The 16,509-nt window shown below is 44.5% G+C and overlaps 6 protein-coding genes across 6 annotated transcripts; 3 read left to right on the forward strand and 3 right to left on the reverse strand.

The window, feature by feature from the left end:
- Nucleotides 1–7,392: 7,392 nt before the first annotated feature.
- BDZ99DRAFT_499987 (uncharacterized protein) lies at nucleotides 7,393–8,075 on the forward strand (the record flags this gene model as incomplete). The annotated part of the gene is made up of 4 exons (XM_033723693.1): nucleotides 7,393–7,421; nucleotides 7,529–7,535; nucleotides 7,620–7,842; nucleotides 7,905–8,075. 4 exons carry the CDS (start codon nucleotides 7,393–7,395, stop codon nucleotides 8,057–8,059), a joined length of 414 nt encoding a protein of 137 aa, XP_033574612.1. The 3' UTR covers nucleotides 8,060–8,075.
- Nucleotides 8,076–8,773: 698 nt separating this feature from the next.
- On the reverse strand, nucleotides 8,774–10,866 carry BDZ99DRAFT_535116 (beta-lactamase/transpeptidase-like protein; the record flags this gene model as incomplete). The annotated part of the gene is made up of 3 exons (XM_033726555.1): nucleotides 8,774–9,619; nucleotides 9,731–10,438; nucleotides 10,762–10,866. The coding sequence occupies 3 exons, from the start codon at nucleotides 10,864–10,866 to the stop codon at nucleotides 8,774–8,776; spliced, it is 1,659 nt and encodes a 552-aa protein (XP_033574613.1).
- Nucleotides 10,867–11,968: 1,102 nt separating this feature from the next.
- BDZ99DRAFT_446420 (ATP binding family protein-like protein) lies at nucleotides 11,969–13,355 on the reverse strand. Its single transcript, XM_033717968.1, has 2 exons — nucleotides 13,289–13,355; nucleotides 11,969–13,238 (listed from the first exon to the last, which is right to left on the reverse strand). The coding sequence occupies exons 1-2, from the start codon at nucleotides 13,313–13,315 to the stop codon at nucleotides 12,375–12,377; spliced, it is 891 nt and encodes a 296-aa protein (XP_033574614.1). The 5' UTR covers nucleotides 13,316–13,355; the 3' UTR covers nucleotides 11,969–12,374.
- A 736-nt stretch (nucleotides 13,356–14,091) lies between these two features.
- On the forward strand, nucleotides 14,092–14,929 carry BDZ99DRAFT_535129 (uncharacterized protein; the record flags this gene model as incomplete). The annotated part of the gene is made up of 2 exons (XM_033726556.1): nucleotides 14,092–14,262; nucleotides 14,324–14,929. The coding sequence occupies 2 exons, from the start codon at nucleotides 14,092–14,094 to the stop codon at nucleotides 14,789–14,791; spliced, it is 639 nt and encodes a 212-aa protein (XP_033574615.1). The 3' UTR covers nucleotides 14,792–14,929.
- Nucleotides 14,930–15,686, forward strand: BDZ99DRAFT_62100 (uncharacterized protein). The gene is made up of 2 exons (XM_033728772.1): nucleotides 14,930–15,485; nucleotides 15,534–15,686. The coding sequence occupies exons 1-2, from the start codon at nucleotides 15,068–15,070 to the stop codon at nucleotides 15,551–15,553; spliced, it is 438 nt and encodes a 145-aa protein (XP_033574616.1). The 5' UTR covers nucleotides 14,930–15,067; the 3' UTR covers nucleotides 15,554–15,686.
- Nucleotides 15,554–15,925, reverse strand: BDZ99DRAFT_478204 (uncharacterized protein; the record flags this gene model as incomplete). Its single annotated transcript, XM_033722157.1, has 1 exon — nucleotides 15,554–15,925. The coding sequence occupies one exon, from the start codon at nucleotides 15,923–15,925 to the stop codon at nucleotides 15,554–15,556; it is 372 nt and encodes a 123-aa protein (XP_033574617.1).
- Nucleotides 15,926–16,509: the final 584 nt, after the last annotated feature.

Below are 16,509 nucleotides of genomic sequence, written 5' to 3' on the forward strand. Positions count from 1 at the left end.
TAGCAATCTGCGGCAGAATTTCGGTAGGTAGGGTGTCGCGGTCGATACCGTGACAGTACCCCCCTCCTAAACCCAAGTCTCTTAGCGAGTAGGAGGCGCTGTTTATAATGTGTACGGCTATTTGTCGGGAGTAGGGCCGTGAATCAAATCTTGATTAAGGTTTCAGGGTCCAGCAGGACGGGGCTTATTAGACGCAGGATTGTAAGCTTCGGGGTGGCGGTAATAATAATTAGCCGCAGCAGTAGTGTCCTTTAGGTTGTTAACGGGTTGCCAGGACAGGTTGTTATATCCAGTCTATTAGACTAAGTACTTGTATTGCTTTTAGCGCCGGTTTAGGCGCATGCCTTTAATACGGTTAATATACTATTTAGTCTCTTCTTTAACTTAAATAGGTTCAGGTGGGGGCAACTCCTGGCTAGGCAGGTAGTTAGCTTGCGGAGCGGCAGGACGGAGTAATAAGATATAGAAGACAGGATATATCTTTATAAATTTAGGTAGGCCTAGTTAATAGGCGTACGGAAAGATAATCTATATAATTAGGAACTTCCCTAAGTTCTTCTAATTAAGCTTCTTAGCGGGTTAATTTATATAGATATTCTGTATATTTAACTAGACTTTATTACCTACTTTATAGGCCGGTGCGCCTATATATTTTTAGTTAGCATATTCTTCTTATATTACTTAGGCCTAAGTTATCTCTTTACGGATAAACTGCTTAATATCTAATATTTTATTAACTATCTAATTAGCCTTAAGTGCTTGCAGTGCTTAATAGGCAGGGCGCGGAGTTCCTAATAGCGGTTTAAAGCCTATTCTTAGGTATTATTCTAAAATAGCAATAAACAGTATTACTATTGTTAATTTAGATCGGGTGTTATTTGCCTTAAACTAAGCGGACGGCAGCCAGGTAACCTAGTTATCTTGCTTATAGTTTATATAGGCGCGGAGGACTTATTCTAGTATTAAATTAGCCTTCTCTGTTTAGCTATTAGTTTCCGGGTAGAAGGCCGATAATAATTAGGCTTTAATACATAGTTGCTTATAGAGTTTATCCTAAAACGCGGAGATAAACTACAATCCTTAATCGGATACGCATATATTAGGTAATCCGTAATATACCTAAATATATTAGTAGAATAGGTTAGCTATAGCCTTAGCTATAATTGTTCTATAAGGAATTATATATTAGTACTTGCTTAGGCGGTTTACTATAACTATAATATTAGTGTAGCCTTTAGATTCGGGTAGTTTAATAATAAAGTTAATAGAAATATCTTGCTAGCAACGCTGCAGAACGGGCAGGGGTTTTAGGAAGCTATTATACTTTTCTTTTAAAGCCTTTATACAGCAATAGGTATAATAGTATACTATAAATTAGCGGATTATTTTAAATATATACAGCTAGTAGTATTCTCTTTAGAAGATTTCTAGAGTTTTTCTATATTTAGGGTGGCCGCCAACAGGGGAATTATACACGTAACGAAGCAGTTTAATTTTTAGTTTATTATTATTAGGAATTGCTATTCGGTTGCGGAAGTAGAGCTTGCTATCTTGCTCTTTGTATTTACTTAGGGTAATCTTCTTAAAGCAGCGTACTCCGGAGCGTAATATCTCTAGAACTTCCTGGATAAACTTATTATTTAGGTATTTATCCTCGATAATCTCCTAAATTATTTGGTCGGTTTCTATTAGATTTAACTGTGTAAATAGGTTAGAACGGAGCAGTATCTAATTTTAGGCTGCTTAAGCTTCTTTTTATATAGGCGTATCTTACGTACAACGCGTTAAGGCGTTAGGCTTCTTACTATACTTGCTAGGTTGGTAGGTAATTAAGAAGTTAAATTAGGACAGGTATTTAGACTAATAAGCCTATTAGTAGCTTAACTGCTTTATAGTTATAAAGTACTGCAGGTTCTTATAGTTGCTAAGAACCTAAATTAGAAATACTGCGCCTTCTAGTTTAGGCCGCCACTGTTTAAAGTATTGGATAATTGCTAGGAGTTCCTTATTATAGATCTTGTAGTTATATTTAGCAGAACTTAATTATTTTAAGAAGTAGGCTATAGGTCGGAGTATTCCTTATTTATCTATTTGTAAGAGTACTCTAGCGTTTATATAGTTAGATAAATTAGCCTTAATAATAATTAGCAGTTTAGGGTTAAAATAACAGAGGATTAGGGCGGTGGTAAACGCTATTTTAAGTTGTTTAAATACCGCACGGCAGGACTTATTAAACTGGAACGGAATGTTCTTCTTTATAAGTGCAATTAGGGGAGCGGCCAGGCTAGAGAAATCGTCGATAAATTATCGGTAGAAGTTTGCAAATCTAATAAAGGCTTGTACGTTTTTAATATTATAGGGGACTTCCTAGTTATAAATATCCTTAATCTTGTTCGGGACTATACTAATTCCGCCGGTTAATATTATATACCCTAGGTAGGTAACTTTATCCTAATAGAATTCGCACTTATTAACGTTTAGTTGTAGGCCGGCGGCTTCTATTGCTTTTAGGACTAGCTTTATATAATACTAGTGGTTTTTAAAGTTTTTGCTGTATATTAAAATATTGTTAATATATGCGGTATAGAATACATCTAGGTACAGGCGGAGCACGTTGTTTACGTAGTGTTAGAACGTGCTAAAAGCATTAGCTAATCTAAATAGCATTACCAGGTATTTAAACAGGCTGTATTGCGTCCGGAAAGCAGTTAGCTATTCGTCTCCTTTCGCGATTTATAAGCGATTAAATGCGGAGATAATATCGAGCTTTATATAGTATTTCGCCTTGCTTAATTATGCTAGGGTTTCCTAAATTAAGGGGATTAGGTATTAGTTCTTAACAGTTATAGTATTTAGCGCGCGGTAGTCGATACAGAATTGTAGGCCTCCTCCGGGCTTCTTAATAAAGATAACCGGAGAGGCGACAGGTAATAAACTGGCACGGATAAATCCTTTCGCGAGGTTGTTGTTAAGGTACTTCCTTAGCACCTTTAATTCATTTTATAATATTCCGTATAATAGGCTAAATCTATATAGTTTGCTGTCTTTAAGTATAATCTTATAATTATATATTTAGTGTTTAGGTAACTTATTAGCTTCCTGTTTAACGGAGTACGTGTTCCTAGCCAGCTAGCCTACGGAGTGTGGTACGGCTAGCGTCGGCTACCTTAATATAGAACACGGTTCCTATATTTAGCCCTTACAGTTCTACAGTACGGCTACGTAAGCCTCCACACACAGGAGTATATATACGGCGTACGTAGCCTAGATAGATGCTTATCCAATACATTACTTACCTCGTTTAATGCATTGTTTCACCTCCATCCTTACTGTTGGGAGAAGGTCTTCAGCAAATAGTAATATTATGCTAGAACTTTTGTAGCTGGGTTAGTTTAGGTTTTTAGAGCTAAGGCCTTATTAATATTAGCAATAGTAATAGCAAAGATTTTATAATCGGGTTGTCGGGCTAATCGGGTTATAGACGCCGCGTTTAGTATACAGATATCCGTCCGGGTATTAGGTTTAAATTTAGAATTAGATTTAGTTTTAGGTTTAGTTTCTAGCTTAGGTTTAGGGTCGGGCATATTTATCTAGCGTACTATTTTAGGAAGCTAGTAATCGTGTCGGTGTTATATAGATAGGCTCGATTGCTGCAAGTAAAAGCGTTAGGTTAGAGGTGTTAGGCACTGCTTAATAAGGGGCGCTTTAGGAAGCTGTTCTATATAAGTTCTTATTGCAGAGGTTTAGGAGTTGCGCAGGCATCGCACCTGGTATTAGGACAATTAAAACAACAGTTATTAGTTATTATAGTTAAATCCAATATAGTGCTTATATAGCTAGGGCTATTCTAGTAGCAGCTTATATTTGCCGAGTTCTAGTATATAGAGATAGATCTATTCTATATAGTTTAGGTAGCAGAGGGTTACTTGCGTAGAGTGCGTAATCTATCCTCTTTTAAGCGTTTTTCTATTAAATCTAGTTAGGCGTAAGATATAAAGGAGCAGGTCGAGGCGGAGGTTCTATGCGCGCGCTAGATTCCTATAAATATAACCTATACCTATAGCTCTACTATCGATTAGAGCTACAGCATCTATACAGGTAGGGCCTTATTATACAGAAACAGGGATAAAAATCTATTATTTCCAGGAGTTAGGTTTAGGTTCTTTAAACAGGTTTATAGAAATCCGGGGTTAGAATAGTCCCGGGGGGCAACTTAGCCCCGGAACGGGGCTTTTAATAACTTTTTTATACAGGATAAGCCGCTACCTTTAGATTAATTAGAGCTAAAGAATAAAGCGGTAGACACGGAGGAACGGCGGGCAGATAAAAATTAGGTGGAATTAGTTAATTGCGCGTATATACGCGGTTAGGGGCTTAGAGGCTTATCTACACTAGATAATTAGACTTAAGGTAAGGAGATAAAGTAATCGCAGGAGATATAGCTATACTTTCCGCATTTAAAGCAGAGGCCCTTTTAACAATATTTATCTTATTCGGCTAAGCCGGCTGGAGCATATTTAGATATATTAATTTCTATTGCATTTAGGTCCTTTTATAATAGAGGGGAATATTAAAAGGGTTAGCTGGGCAGGAATTATAGATTATTATTATACTTCGCGATTAAGTTAGTATAGTTATTTAGATTATCTAGGGTAGTAGCGCTAACTATTGCACAGCAGAGTTTATTAGAGAGGGAGTATTAGAGCTAAGTTATTAGGCCAGCTTTATTTAGATCTATATTAGCGGTAAGTTATTAGAATTTAGCAAAGTATAATATAAAGGCACACCTTTCTTACTTTAGTGCATAGAGTTAATTTAAGGATATAAGTTTCTAGTTCGGATCGCTGTATATAGCCTGCAGGAATTGGATAAGTTAATTAACAGTGCAGATATTTTAGTCTATTAAGGGGTCGATAAGCGTTAACAGGTTAGATTCCAATTAAAAGTAAGTATATAGCAGGCGAGCACGTTTAGTTAGGTATTAATTAGCATTTCCTTCTAGTTTATACTATAGTTGTCGGATAAAGATTAGGAGTTCCTTTTAACTCCTCTTAAATATTAGAGGGTTAATTAGATATTTAGTCTTTAGGGTCGGCGGGGCGGCGGCTGTTAGGAAGGAGTCTGTTAAAGTTAGCGGAGTAACTTTAATAGTTAGGGTCTATATACAGTTTATATTATTAGCAGGTATTAAGCTATTATTCGATTTATAAACAGAAGGCCCTGCGAATTGTTAGTCGGGCGCCAGTGGTGGAGTAGGGGTAGATTTAGACCGAATTGCGGCTACTTCCTCCTGCAGAGCAGCAATTTCCTATTTCTAGGCGGACAGGACTTCTATTATAGCAGCCTGCTGTTCCTTTATAGAGCTAACGAGCTCTAAAAGCATTATAGTCGGGTCGGCAGGGGTGTCTATAGTAGTAAGAGTAGACATAACGTAATATTATAATAGCGCTACACGCAAGAGGTCGAGGGCTTAAAGAGGAGCGTTGATTAGGTGCTATATACAATGCTATATAGAGAATCAAGACGTTGTGTAAGGAACAGGAAGACGGGAGACGGGCCACCGGATATAAGGGCGTGGCCGAGCGCGTGGCGTACGGCCTCTATGCCGTTTCGGCGCGTGGCACGCGTGTACGCGAGGTCCTTACCAGATTAGGTAATAGGAAAAGGGGGCAGCCGGTAGGTGGCTGGAGCGGGACAGGATAGGAAGCGGAAGCGAGACGGGAGCGGAGCAGGGTAGGCAGGGCAGGAGGCCGGCCAACGGTAGTAGGCCGGTGCAGATTGCTGGAGTTGTAGCAATCTGCGGCAGAATTTCGGTAGGTAGGGTGTCGCGGTCGATACTGTGACAGTAGAAAAGGCCTATTTAGTAACTGCCTTAACCTTTTCTAGGTCTATTTTAACGCTATTAGTAGTAATAATAAGGCCTAAGTATTTAATACGCTTAATAAGAAATTTGCACTTATTAATATCTAAGTATAGGCCGGCCTTATAAAGTTAGTCTAATACCTTTTATATATATATATACTTTTTCTCTATTCTATTAGTAAATATAAGTATATTATCTATATAGGCCGAATAGAAGTTATTTAGGTACTTCTATAGAATATTATTAATAAATATTTAAAAGGTGCTAGGGCCGTTGTATATACTAAATCCTAAAACCTTAGATTAGAATATTCTATATTACGTAATAAAAGCTATTTTCTATTTATTACCTAGTTTAATATATATATAATTAAAAGTAGAAATAATATCTAACTTAGTATACTACTTAGCCTTATATAGGCGGTTAAGCGTCTTCTATATAATTAGAATTAGGTATTAGTTTTTAATAGTAATAGCGTTAAGCTTTTAGTAGTTAATATAGAAGCAGTATATTCTATCCGGTTTTTTAACTAATAGTACTAGTATATATATAGGGGAGTTACTGTTTTTAATAAAGCCCTTACTAAGTAACTTTTATAGCTTATTATATATAATATAGTTCTTTTCCTCTAATATAGTATAGGTCTTATACTTAGATAGTATTATATTTAGTTATAATAGAATAGTATAGTTATAGTTTTAGTATAAAGAAAAGTTGCCTACTTTCTAGTAAAACTATATATTAACTTAGGAATAGAAGCGCTTATCTAGCCGGTAATAGAGCTTATTAGGTAAGTATATCTTACGCTTCTTTATAAACTTATTATATTTATTAACTAAAAAAGCGTAAAGTTTAAGCGTGCTATTTTATTCTAGTATACTACTAATATATCTAATAGCTAGCGTATTAAATAAGGAGTTATCTAGTACTAGAATAAATTCTAGTTTATAAATCTAAAAAAGGTTTTTAGGTTTAGCTTATTAAATATAGCGTTCTATAGAACTAATAGATATTGCGAATAAAAGCTTAGACTAAAGTTTAGTAGGTCTAGTAGTATAGAAAAAAGCTTTTTTATAAAAGATCTTTACTAGTATACTATTCTAATAGCAGTAAAAATCTTAGTATTATAATTAATAAAAGTAGAAGCTTTTCTTAACAAAATTAATTTCTAGATTATAGGTTTTATGCTAGTTAGTTTCTAGAACTATAGGAATATAGCCTAGGTTAGTAATATAGCAGACTAGCTGTTCTATATATAAGCCTATAGTAATATTAACAACCGCAGCATATATAATAGTCTAGGTAGAGTTGGAATTATTAATATAGCTAAGATATTAAGGTGATTAAAGGGGAAATAAATGAATTTTATATTAGGGACAGATAATTGTACACCCCCTAACGAGTAATCGTACACCCCCTTTCGAGTAATTATACACCCCTTCTACTCCTGTCGTTTCACCGCCTCCTAATTGGCTCGGAGCAGCGCGGAGCTTCCTCCGGGCATTCACCTTTACGTCTCTATACACGTGATGCTATACGCGAGGCCGTATATAAGCTGGTACGTAAGGCTATACGTAAGGCTATACAAATCGGCACGGCTATACAGCCTCTCCGTTTTACGGCGCATCCTTTCCGACTTGTATAGCCTCACGTATTATTATCTAGTCTAAGTGTAAGTCTAGAATAGAGTTCTATTCTAGAAGTGTCTACGTGCCTATAAATATGCCAAACCCGTTAAAACCTCACCTTATTACAGCTCCTTTGCATCGAGCCTAGCCCCCTAGCATTGCCGCCTGCACCTACTCCTTATACTAATCCACATACGCCTCAGCCTCCCCCTTATATTGATACTCAGCAGGCCCTAGAATGTTCCTACGGCTCTCCGGCCGGCTTAATAACTCAGCAGTGCCTACAGCAACACCTGGTGGATGCTGAGACCCTCCTAGACGTGCCTGTAGAGCTGCAATCTGTCGTAGAATGTCCGCACGGTCATCCTCTTGTTCCACCTGAGGTTGAGGCTAAGCACTATCTTGCCTCTGAGCTCGTGCCTTTTTCCGTGGTACCTTATCCTTTGCACCAGGCGGCCGGCCGCGCTTTTTAGCTGCAGGTGCAGCCGTAGGCGCTGCTGTAGGCGCTGCTGTAGGCGCTGCTGTAGGTGCTGCTGTAGGCGCTGCTGTATGCGCTGCTATATTATAGAGGGAGAGGAAGAGGATGTAATTAATTGTGATCAAGGCCGCATTTGGAGCAAGTTAAGCGAGCGAATCGGAGGCTACGGAGCAGCCCTCCGAGCCAATCAGAAGATCAGATGAAAGTGGGGTGTGTGGTTACTCGAAAAGGGGTGTGCGATTATCTGCCCCCTAAGTATAAAGGAGAAAAAGCAATAAAGAAAACCCTCTAGGTTATATACCCTTTCCGCTTTTATACAATTTGGTCCTGATCCTTCTGCTCTCTCTGATCCTTCTTCGCCAAGTCCGATCACAGAGATCAGGTCGATCACCTTTTGACCTCTCTGCTCCCTGTTCTTGGCGCTTGCCAACACAGATCATAGAGATCACACCACGTGACCCTCTGCTCATGTGTTTTGCCTGGGCCCTGTCCCCGGGCCCTGTCCCCTTGGTCCCTGCGTTCTGGCCTTGGGAACCTCTTTCCGTTCCTCGCGTGCTGGGACGCCCTGCGTCCTGGGTCGCTTGTCCTGGGACCGCCTTCATCCTAGGATGCCTGTCCTGGGAGTCTCCGCGTCCTAGGCCGCCACTTGTCCTAGGACGGTTGTTCTGGGACACTCCTTGCCCTGGTACACCTGCCGTTCCAACCCGTATGGGCCTGGGTGCTGTTGGGATCTGGGTGTGGTTATCTGGGTTATTGCTGTTGTCCGTAACAGGACCCAGTACTGGGCTTCAATTCTCGTGAAGATCAGAGCTCCTGGTTCTCATCCATGGTTTGAGACTCTTCTTGTCGCTTGTAGAAGGCTTCCCCTGGTTCCTTCAACTCAGAATCGTGTCTCCACCACAAGCACTGGATGTTTGAGCCAGTTTTGTCGGCTTCGAACTTGATGATGTGGTAGTCGATAGGATCCACGGTGTATCGCGCACGTTCCACGAGTTCGTCGTAGGTCAAGCTCCAAGAAAAGCTGTCTTCCTTGTACGTAACAAGTTGAAATGTGTCGGCGGAGCGTCCCATATAGGAAACAAACAGTGTCTCCTCTTTCTCGTTATGATTGATATCAACAAAAAAATTCCCAGCGGCATTGCAATATCGCCCTACGTAGCTATCCAGGGACCGTGTCGGCTTGGACACCGTCTGTCCGTCAGAGAGCTTCTTGTTGAGGTCAGCGACTTCATCTATTGTACTCTTCGCTGACTTCCGCGCCAAATCACCATAATCCACCGCATTCTCAAGGTTGTCAAACAGTGCCTCAATAAGGAGCTCGCCGATCCACCGAACACCGCCATTGAGCGAAAGCGAATTTGTCAACACAATGACTGCGCTACCAGTCTCGGGAAATAGAGCGTTGTATGTGTTGTATCCAGGAATGCTCCCGCCATGATAAAGAGCCAGACGAGACGGTGCGCCCGTACCAACGACGGGACTAAGTTCGCTCTTCCCATTGTCACCCGGAGCTAGTATGGCTGGGAGTTGGGCCCGTGCCCAACCGAAAGCGTAGGAGTGTTCTCGTAGCGAGCGCGATGGCAAAGGCATCTGACCTCGCCAAAGTTTGAGTATGTTTTTGATAGGATTTTCCGATCGACCTGAGGGATTCTGTGAAGATAGGAAAGTCATTTCCTAGCGGGCAGCTATGATGAAATTCTTGTAAAGGGTCAGGAGGTCGTTAACAGAACTCCTAATCCCTCCCGCCGGTCCCATCAGTACATCTTTGCCCTTTATAGCTGGAGGTATTCGAACAACGGACGTGTTTGTCAAGGCAGCGTAAGGACTTGCTTCATTCTCCATAGTGTCCGAGGTGTAATAGGTCCTACTCATGCTGAGCGGGTTGAGAAGTCGCTTATGGAGAGCTTCACTAAAGGTAGTGCCAGTCCGGTTCTCAATTACCTGGCTGAGTACCTCATACGCAAAGTTGTTGTAAAGGAAGTCGGCCCGGAATGGTCTAACAGCGGGGGCATGGTTGAGTATCGAGATTGCTTCGGACCTCTTGAGGAAAGGAATGTTGTCCGAGGCCAGCCATAATGAGTCCAGAGCGGCCAGCCCAGTTCGGTGAGTGAGCAGATCTGCGATTGTGATATCCCCATAGACGTCGGAGCGATGAAAGTCGGTCAAGACGTCCTTTAGAAGGGTGTCCCAGCCTAACGCGTTCTCATCGACAAGGGACGATAATAGAGCTGCTGTGAAGGCTTTGCTAAGGGAGCCCAAGACGTACGTGGTGTCACTGTCGCAGTGTACCTTGTTTTCGACGTCGGCATACCCAAATGAAGCCTGATAGACTACTTCGTCATGATGAAGGATGCCGATTGAGACGCCTGGGATCCCCGATAGATTGCAAATATGGGTAACGATCGAACTCAGTGCTGCGAACTTGCTGGAGAAGTTCTTCATTCTGGGACTCGGATCTGTGGGTGGCATCTAATGAAATACAATCATGTGGCATGAGATGGTGTTGAGAACAGAGCCAGGCAGCTCCCCGCGCAGGTTAAAGAGCGTCTGGCGTGCGCGCAGCCAAGGCAGCCCGCTAAAATGCCGCTCACCTGCAAGTAGGTCGTACCCGCCCCCAAGGCACGCCAAGCCTCCAACGTCCCGGATCCAAAAAAAATACAGTTGTAAGCGCTTAAAGTGCCCACATAAATAGCCGCCAGACCGCTGAGGCCTTACCCTCAAGGATCGGTGTCTCTCAATATGCGATTATGCCCAATTCGATCCACAAGATCCTGCACTGAGTTCCCTCTTACGATCGTGAAGCCGAGCATCAATGCGAGGATACGAGCCGCGCTGACCGCATTAAGATATCTCGCCCTCCGTTCAGTTTCGAAACTCTTCAATGGTAATTCGTCCATAATCTTCGCAGCCTACCTATTAGCCCCTCACGCCCGCGCCCCATTCTTGAATTAGGAGAAGGCGCGGATTCACCAAGCGTGAATAGATAGAGCTGTTTCACATGACCACAGGCATCTGTTTTAACGAACCTGTGGTGAGCTCTCTATCACCTACGCAAGTAATTAGAGATTTAAATCTCGACGAGTAGAACTGGAAAGTGGGCGAGATAGGCCGGATTCATAGAGGAGCCAATATCATGCTACTTTAGCTTAGACGCGAAAACGAAGACGGCCGCAATGCTCTGCAGTAATTTTGTTACTCAAAGGACGAAGCCCCATCTAACAGGGCTAGAAATTGGACGTGGTAGGTATTTCAACCTCAGAACTAATTCAGGATCCACTTGCATCCAGGTGTTACCTCCCCCAGGCCTTCGGCACCGCCTCATCACTCCCTAGCGTATCGACACACCCAGTCTGCGTCTCCACGACTTGCATTTTCTTCTTATGCCGGACACACCGTAGATATGCAGTGATAGCCTCACAGTGATACTGTATATAGCACTGACAACGATACCAGTAATAGCGCCAGTGCTAAGGCCGCCCTTACTGCTACCGCTACTAACTGTGCTTGATGGTGAAGCCATTGGAGTCGCGTTTAGTCGGTGCCCGGAGAACAGAAACAAAAATCCGAAACTCAAGCAAAACATGCTGATCAAAGAAACACTCACTCGTCTTCTTTATCGAATTCGCCGTCATTTTCGGCCACTCCAACCCCGTACTCGCCCCCCCCCCCTTAGACAGGCTCCGTTGCACATAAAGTGGTAGTGTAGCACCGTCTCAGATGGCCCGGCAACGTACCATGCTTGCAAATTCCTGTAGCTTGATAACTTTTACTGGTGGACCAAGGATCTCAAGCGGTGCTAAGCGAGTGTACATCAGCCTAGAGGGAGTACGGATCTAAGGCATAGGAGATTTTATGATAGAGTGACAGATTCGTGGACCGCTACTTTTTGTTCAAGGGGACCTGCTGGGTAGTCGTTCAGCTGTCAAGCCACCACGATGTCATTCGTGAATGCCGTAGTGGCCTAGCCTCACTGTGAGATGTGGTACGAATAGACGGTGTCACGAGAAGCGAAGATTTGGGCGTGGATACAGGCTGCGAGGCTTGGAAGATATAAAGAGAAGATCTGAGGAAATCGAATTGGTTTTCTTTATTGAGAGGAAACCCACATCGAACAGTCCTACCTCACCAAAGACCACTAGTAGGTTCGTAGCGAGAGGCTTTGAATTTTGCCCTGTTCTTCGTAGTTCCAGAAGATTTTATTAGAACGCCTAGCATATGGTTCCGTTTAAGTAGCCTTTTCCAGCATGCTTCCAACACGTTACCCAACCTTCTTTGGCACCTCTACCGCACAAAGTCCAAGATTCTAAGATCTCAATCGTGAATCCAGGGTATAAAGACCAACCAAGCGCCCGAAATGCCCAACAAAGAACTCCCATAAATGCCCACTTGCAGCAAAGTAGCCAGTTCAATCCTCCATCCTCGCATCCGCCTCATCCTCCACCGGCTCCCTCGGCTCTTGCGCTTCATGGTACTGTATTGCGTCATCGATATAGCTCAGCACCGCACCAACACTATCCTCGCTCTGCACATCCAACTGTAGAAACGATACCATGCTGAAATCATCTATGAGATTCGCAACCGCCTTGTTCAGCTGATGAAACGAGCTTCCACCCATCACGTTCTCCACAGCAGCGGGGTCACTATTCCGACTCGTGCCGGGCTTCTCCTCTTCGACATGGCGCGCCTCGTCGTCGTCGATTAGCCCCGCATCCGGGTCGATGAAGCGCTTCAGATCCCGCCGTGGTATCTGGCCCTTGACGAGATCCATCTTGGAGAGAATATTGATATGCGGCATCTCGAGCATCATCATCGCGGACATGGCACTCAGCGTGCCGGCGAAGAACTTCGGTCTATCGATGATAAACGTGCTCTCCAGTAGATACGCCGCGCACATCCTGATATTCAGACTCCCGCCCATGAGAACCTGCACCAATTTCGGTAGGATGGGGACATGCGTATACAGCTCAATCTGCCCGGGCATATCGAACACAATCAGATATTCCTCCGTGACCAGGTCTAGGGGTTCCGTCAGGAAATCGAGGTTCTCGAGTAGGAACTCGAAGCAGTATATGAGCCCGCCATTGGGGCCGAGCCCCATTTCTTCCATGACGTCAGAGAGGGAGATGAGGTCTTTAATGTCGATGTCGGGCGCGAAAGAGAAGTCTTCGGCGGCGGGATCGAGGTTGACGTAGTAGCAGGGGCGTTTGTTGTTTTGGAGGTGTTGGATTAGGGCGGTGCAGAAGGTGGATTTGCCGGCGCCGGCGGGGCCCTGATGAGGGTCAGAATCGGAGGGGAAAGCGGGAGAAGAGGGGAGCTTGCCATGACCAAGGTGCCGAATTTGCTCATCTTGTTGGTTGTTTGCGGTGGGAGACCGCTGGAGCTTTGGTGGGGGTGACGTGAACTGGTTTGGAGTTGGCAGAATATCTTTTTATTGCCGGGCGGTGGGAGATTACGTAAACTCAGCCCTATATCGCGGTCCAAGAGTCCCCGAAACTTCACATTACGGAGCTTTTAGCGTAAGTTAAGCCCCACCAAAGTCCATTTCCGCTTTTGAAGAACTGAGCCATGACTAAGCAAGCATAACTTCAGCCCTAAGCAGACGTCGCATGTCTCGTTTCGATAAAGTGATGTCGCTGGCGGCCGCCATACTCGCGGATTAGCAACGCTAATAAAGCGGTACCTCGTACCCTCGCACGTGCAGGGGTGCGAGCTTAGCCATATTTATCTCTAACCTCTCCCCTCTTGCTCTTCATCGTACCAAGTACTTAACTCATCCACTGCCCGCAAACTTCGAGCGCAGCATGTCTGCGCATCTATCTAGTTTGCGGCTAGAACACGTGCTCGGTAGCCTAGCCGTCGCCAGTAAGCCTCCTATGACACCTGGACTCTTACGACTGTGTGCAGACCGCACCCTGATCAACATTGGCATGTTACACAGCACATACTCTTGGCGCCATATGTGCATTGGCTGGTATTCTGCACTCTAGCCTTGACAGACCGTGCCGCACTACGCCTCTCTCATCGCTTTCTCGTTGCCTTATCATCGCCTGCTTACCTTCACTTTCCTCGCTATGTACGTCTTAAATCCTCTCTCTGTCGTATCACTAGGATAGTGCTCAACGATGGGAATCTCACCATCTGCTGCGCTTCTCTTTGAGGCTCTGTGTCTCTTGCTTTTTGTTCTTTCAACGAGTGCCGTCACTGTCAGGCTACCCCTCTATCGAAATGCTATCGTTTTCGCGCTACCGTGTTTCCCCATCGCCAAAGAGCAGTCTAGACAGCACATCTCCCAGGTTTGTGCCTCATATTTGGCGATTGAGATGACATCTCTCCGACTCTAACGACCCGCAATAGGGAATATCTGATACGCGGAGGTGGCTCGCGAATGGTCAAGCTCAAAAAGTACTGCATGGTGCGACTGGTTCATATCCAGCCGCCGCGGGCCCCCTGCATGAATGTAATGTAATCTACCATCTTCTATTCACGAGCAATGTGACCCTTGGAACACCTCCTCAACCCTTCATCGCTCGCATTGACATCAACTGGGCGGACATGTTTGTGCCATCTGCACCATGCATGCTGGATCCCGACAGAGACTGCGTCCCTTTCCACAAATTCAATTCCAGTCAGTCCTCAACATACATCGCAACCATCGCCTTTACGGCAATTGACTACGAGGCCTGGGAACCTCGGGCTATCTCGCCCAGGACACGCTCAGCATCGGCAGCATCCGCATTACAAATCAAATGTTCGAAGCAGCTGTTGATTGGAGATCTATGTACGGAGATGACTGGGCACCACTGGACAGCGGACTTAGTCTGACCCGCTTTCGATCTCCCGGACGATACCTAGAGTCTAGGTACCAGAACTAGCCGCTCCGAAACATGATTGATCAAGGGTTGCTCGACCACAATGTCTTCTCGCTGCGCCTTCCACGAACCAGCAACGAAGTTGGAGAATTGATACTGGGAAGAATTAACGATTACCAGCCAAAGCCCACCATTAAGCTCCCGCTGACAAATAAAACTTTTCGTTTCGGAGGAGCAAACCACGCTCTCATTTCTGGCTTCATCGGGATGGCAAGCAAGCGTCTCTGCCATGTCACTCCAGTTCGATGGAAAATCTCACCACCTGTTCGATGTTGACCTTCAGGGTGTTACAGCGGTCTTCTCCAACTCTTTTGACTTCATCTCCTTCCCGTTCGACATTGCAAGAGTCATCCTAGATACTCTTGGTATCGACGACGAAGTACTCTCCGATCCACCTTGCGAACGCCTATCGGAACTTCCTAATCTCACGTTCGTGTTTGGAGAGCAAGGGGAATCCACGCTGGCTCCATGGCAGTACACGGTCAGGGTACATAGCCCATATGGAGGGGAGCGATGCGTCATCCCTTTTACCAGCTGGGCTCATAACGAGGTGCGCGATGAGTTGGAGGGAGACTACGTGGTGCTTGGGACAGCGTTTTTGAATCATTTGCCGACAGTCTTCGATCTGGATGAGGAGACTATTTCGTGTAAGTTCCGCGTTCGGGGTCTCGTTAGACCATGCTAACATGGAATAGTCTCCATTCAAGATGATTAGTTACCTCGACAGCTCACTACGCGTCTTTGTAGCCCTCCTTCCCCTTACTGTTACTCTACTGCTCCGCCTGCCCAATCTTTGCCGAATACTGCCTAGCTCTAAATGCTTATCCAAGCTATAAAACTTCAGTTTCGACAGGCCCATGGCGCCAGTACCCATATACTTAGCGAGCAAGTCGAGCGCTTTGCCGTTCAAGTACGGTCGCGGGGTGCTGGGGATGTCCAAGGAGCTAGGCTCGCTGGACTTGTGCGGAGCGGCTGGACTTGCTAACTTTGCTGGTTTTGGAGGTGCGGCTGCCGCTGTAGTAGTAGTAGCGGAGGAGGGCGGGGATGGAGGGGGCAGCAGCCGACGACGATAGACGACGAAGGCCATTTCAGAGAGTGCTGGAGAGAGAGGCTAGCAAGCTGCAAAAACAGCGGCCGGGGTTCAGAGTTTGGGGGGAGAAGGGGGGTGACTTTCCACCAGCATTGCCGCCTTTGAGCAAAATCCACGTAAAAATCAGGCTTGTTAAAGCAGAATAAACGCGAAAGTAGATACCAAAAACACTAATCACTCACACACGCGCATTTCTGATGTTAGCCGCTATCTCCTTAACCCCTCTTACCTTTAACTAGCGAGATATAGAGCATTTATGTTAAACTAACGCTAAACACCGCATATACTAAACATCCTGCGCTCTACAGGCATTTTTTGAATGCGATATCGCCCACGCCTCCACATTGCTAATTATATTTAGGACTCCAACTTGCTACATTACTAAGCAAGCGAGTGAGCCGAAGTCGAGCCGGATGTAATTTTGCCAACAAAAGAGTTAGATACGGCGTTGACCGGGCGGAAAGGGGGGGGGGGGAGGGGGAAAGCGGTATAAGGTGAGTTTCCGTCTGACTTCAAGCACTTTAACATAGCTTTTTAAGAAGTAAGTTAAAGCGTGAAGTCGAAAAGGCATTTCGCAGCCA

Source organism: Mytilinidion resinicola (genome assembly GCF_010093595.1).
Source record: "Mytilinidion resinicola strain CBS 304.34 unplaced genomic scaffold BDZ99scaffold_13, whole genome shotgun sequence".
Lineage (NCBI taxonomy): Eukaryota > Fungi > Ascomycota > Dothideomycetes > Mytilinidiales > Mytilinidiaceae > Mytilinidion > Mytilinidion resinicola.

Coding starts and splice junctions, on each gene's coding strand:
- BDZ99DRAFT_446420 (XM_033717968.1), bottom strand. CDS start 13,315: ATGAGCAAATTCGGCACCTTGGTCATG. Junction 13,239..13,288: donor AATTCGGCACCTTGGTCATG/GCAAGCTCCCCT, acceptor GACCCTCATCAG/GGCCCCGCCGGCGCCGGCAA.
- BDZ99DRAFT_62100 (XM_033728772.1), top strand. CDS start 15,068: ATGTCACTCCAGTTCGATGGAAAATCTCACCACCTGTTCGATGTTGAC. Junction 15,486..15,533: donor GGATGAGGAGACTATTTCGT/GTAAGTTCCGCG, acceptor AACATGGAATAG/TCTCCATTCAAGATGATTAG.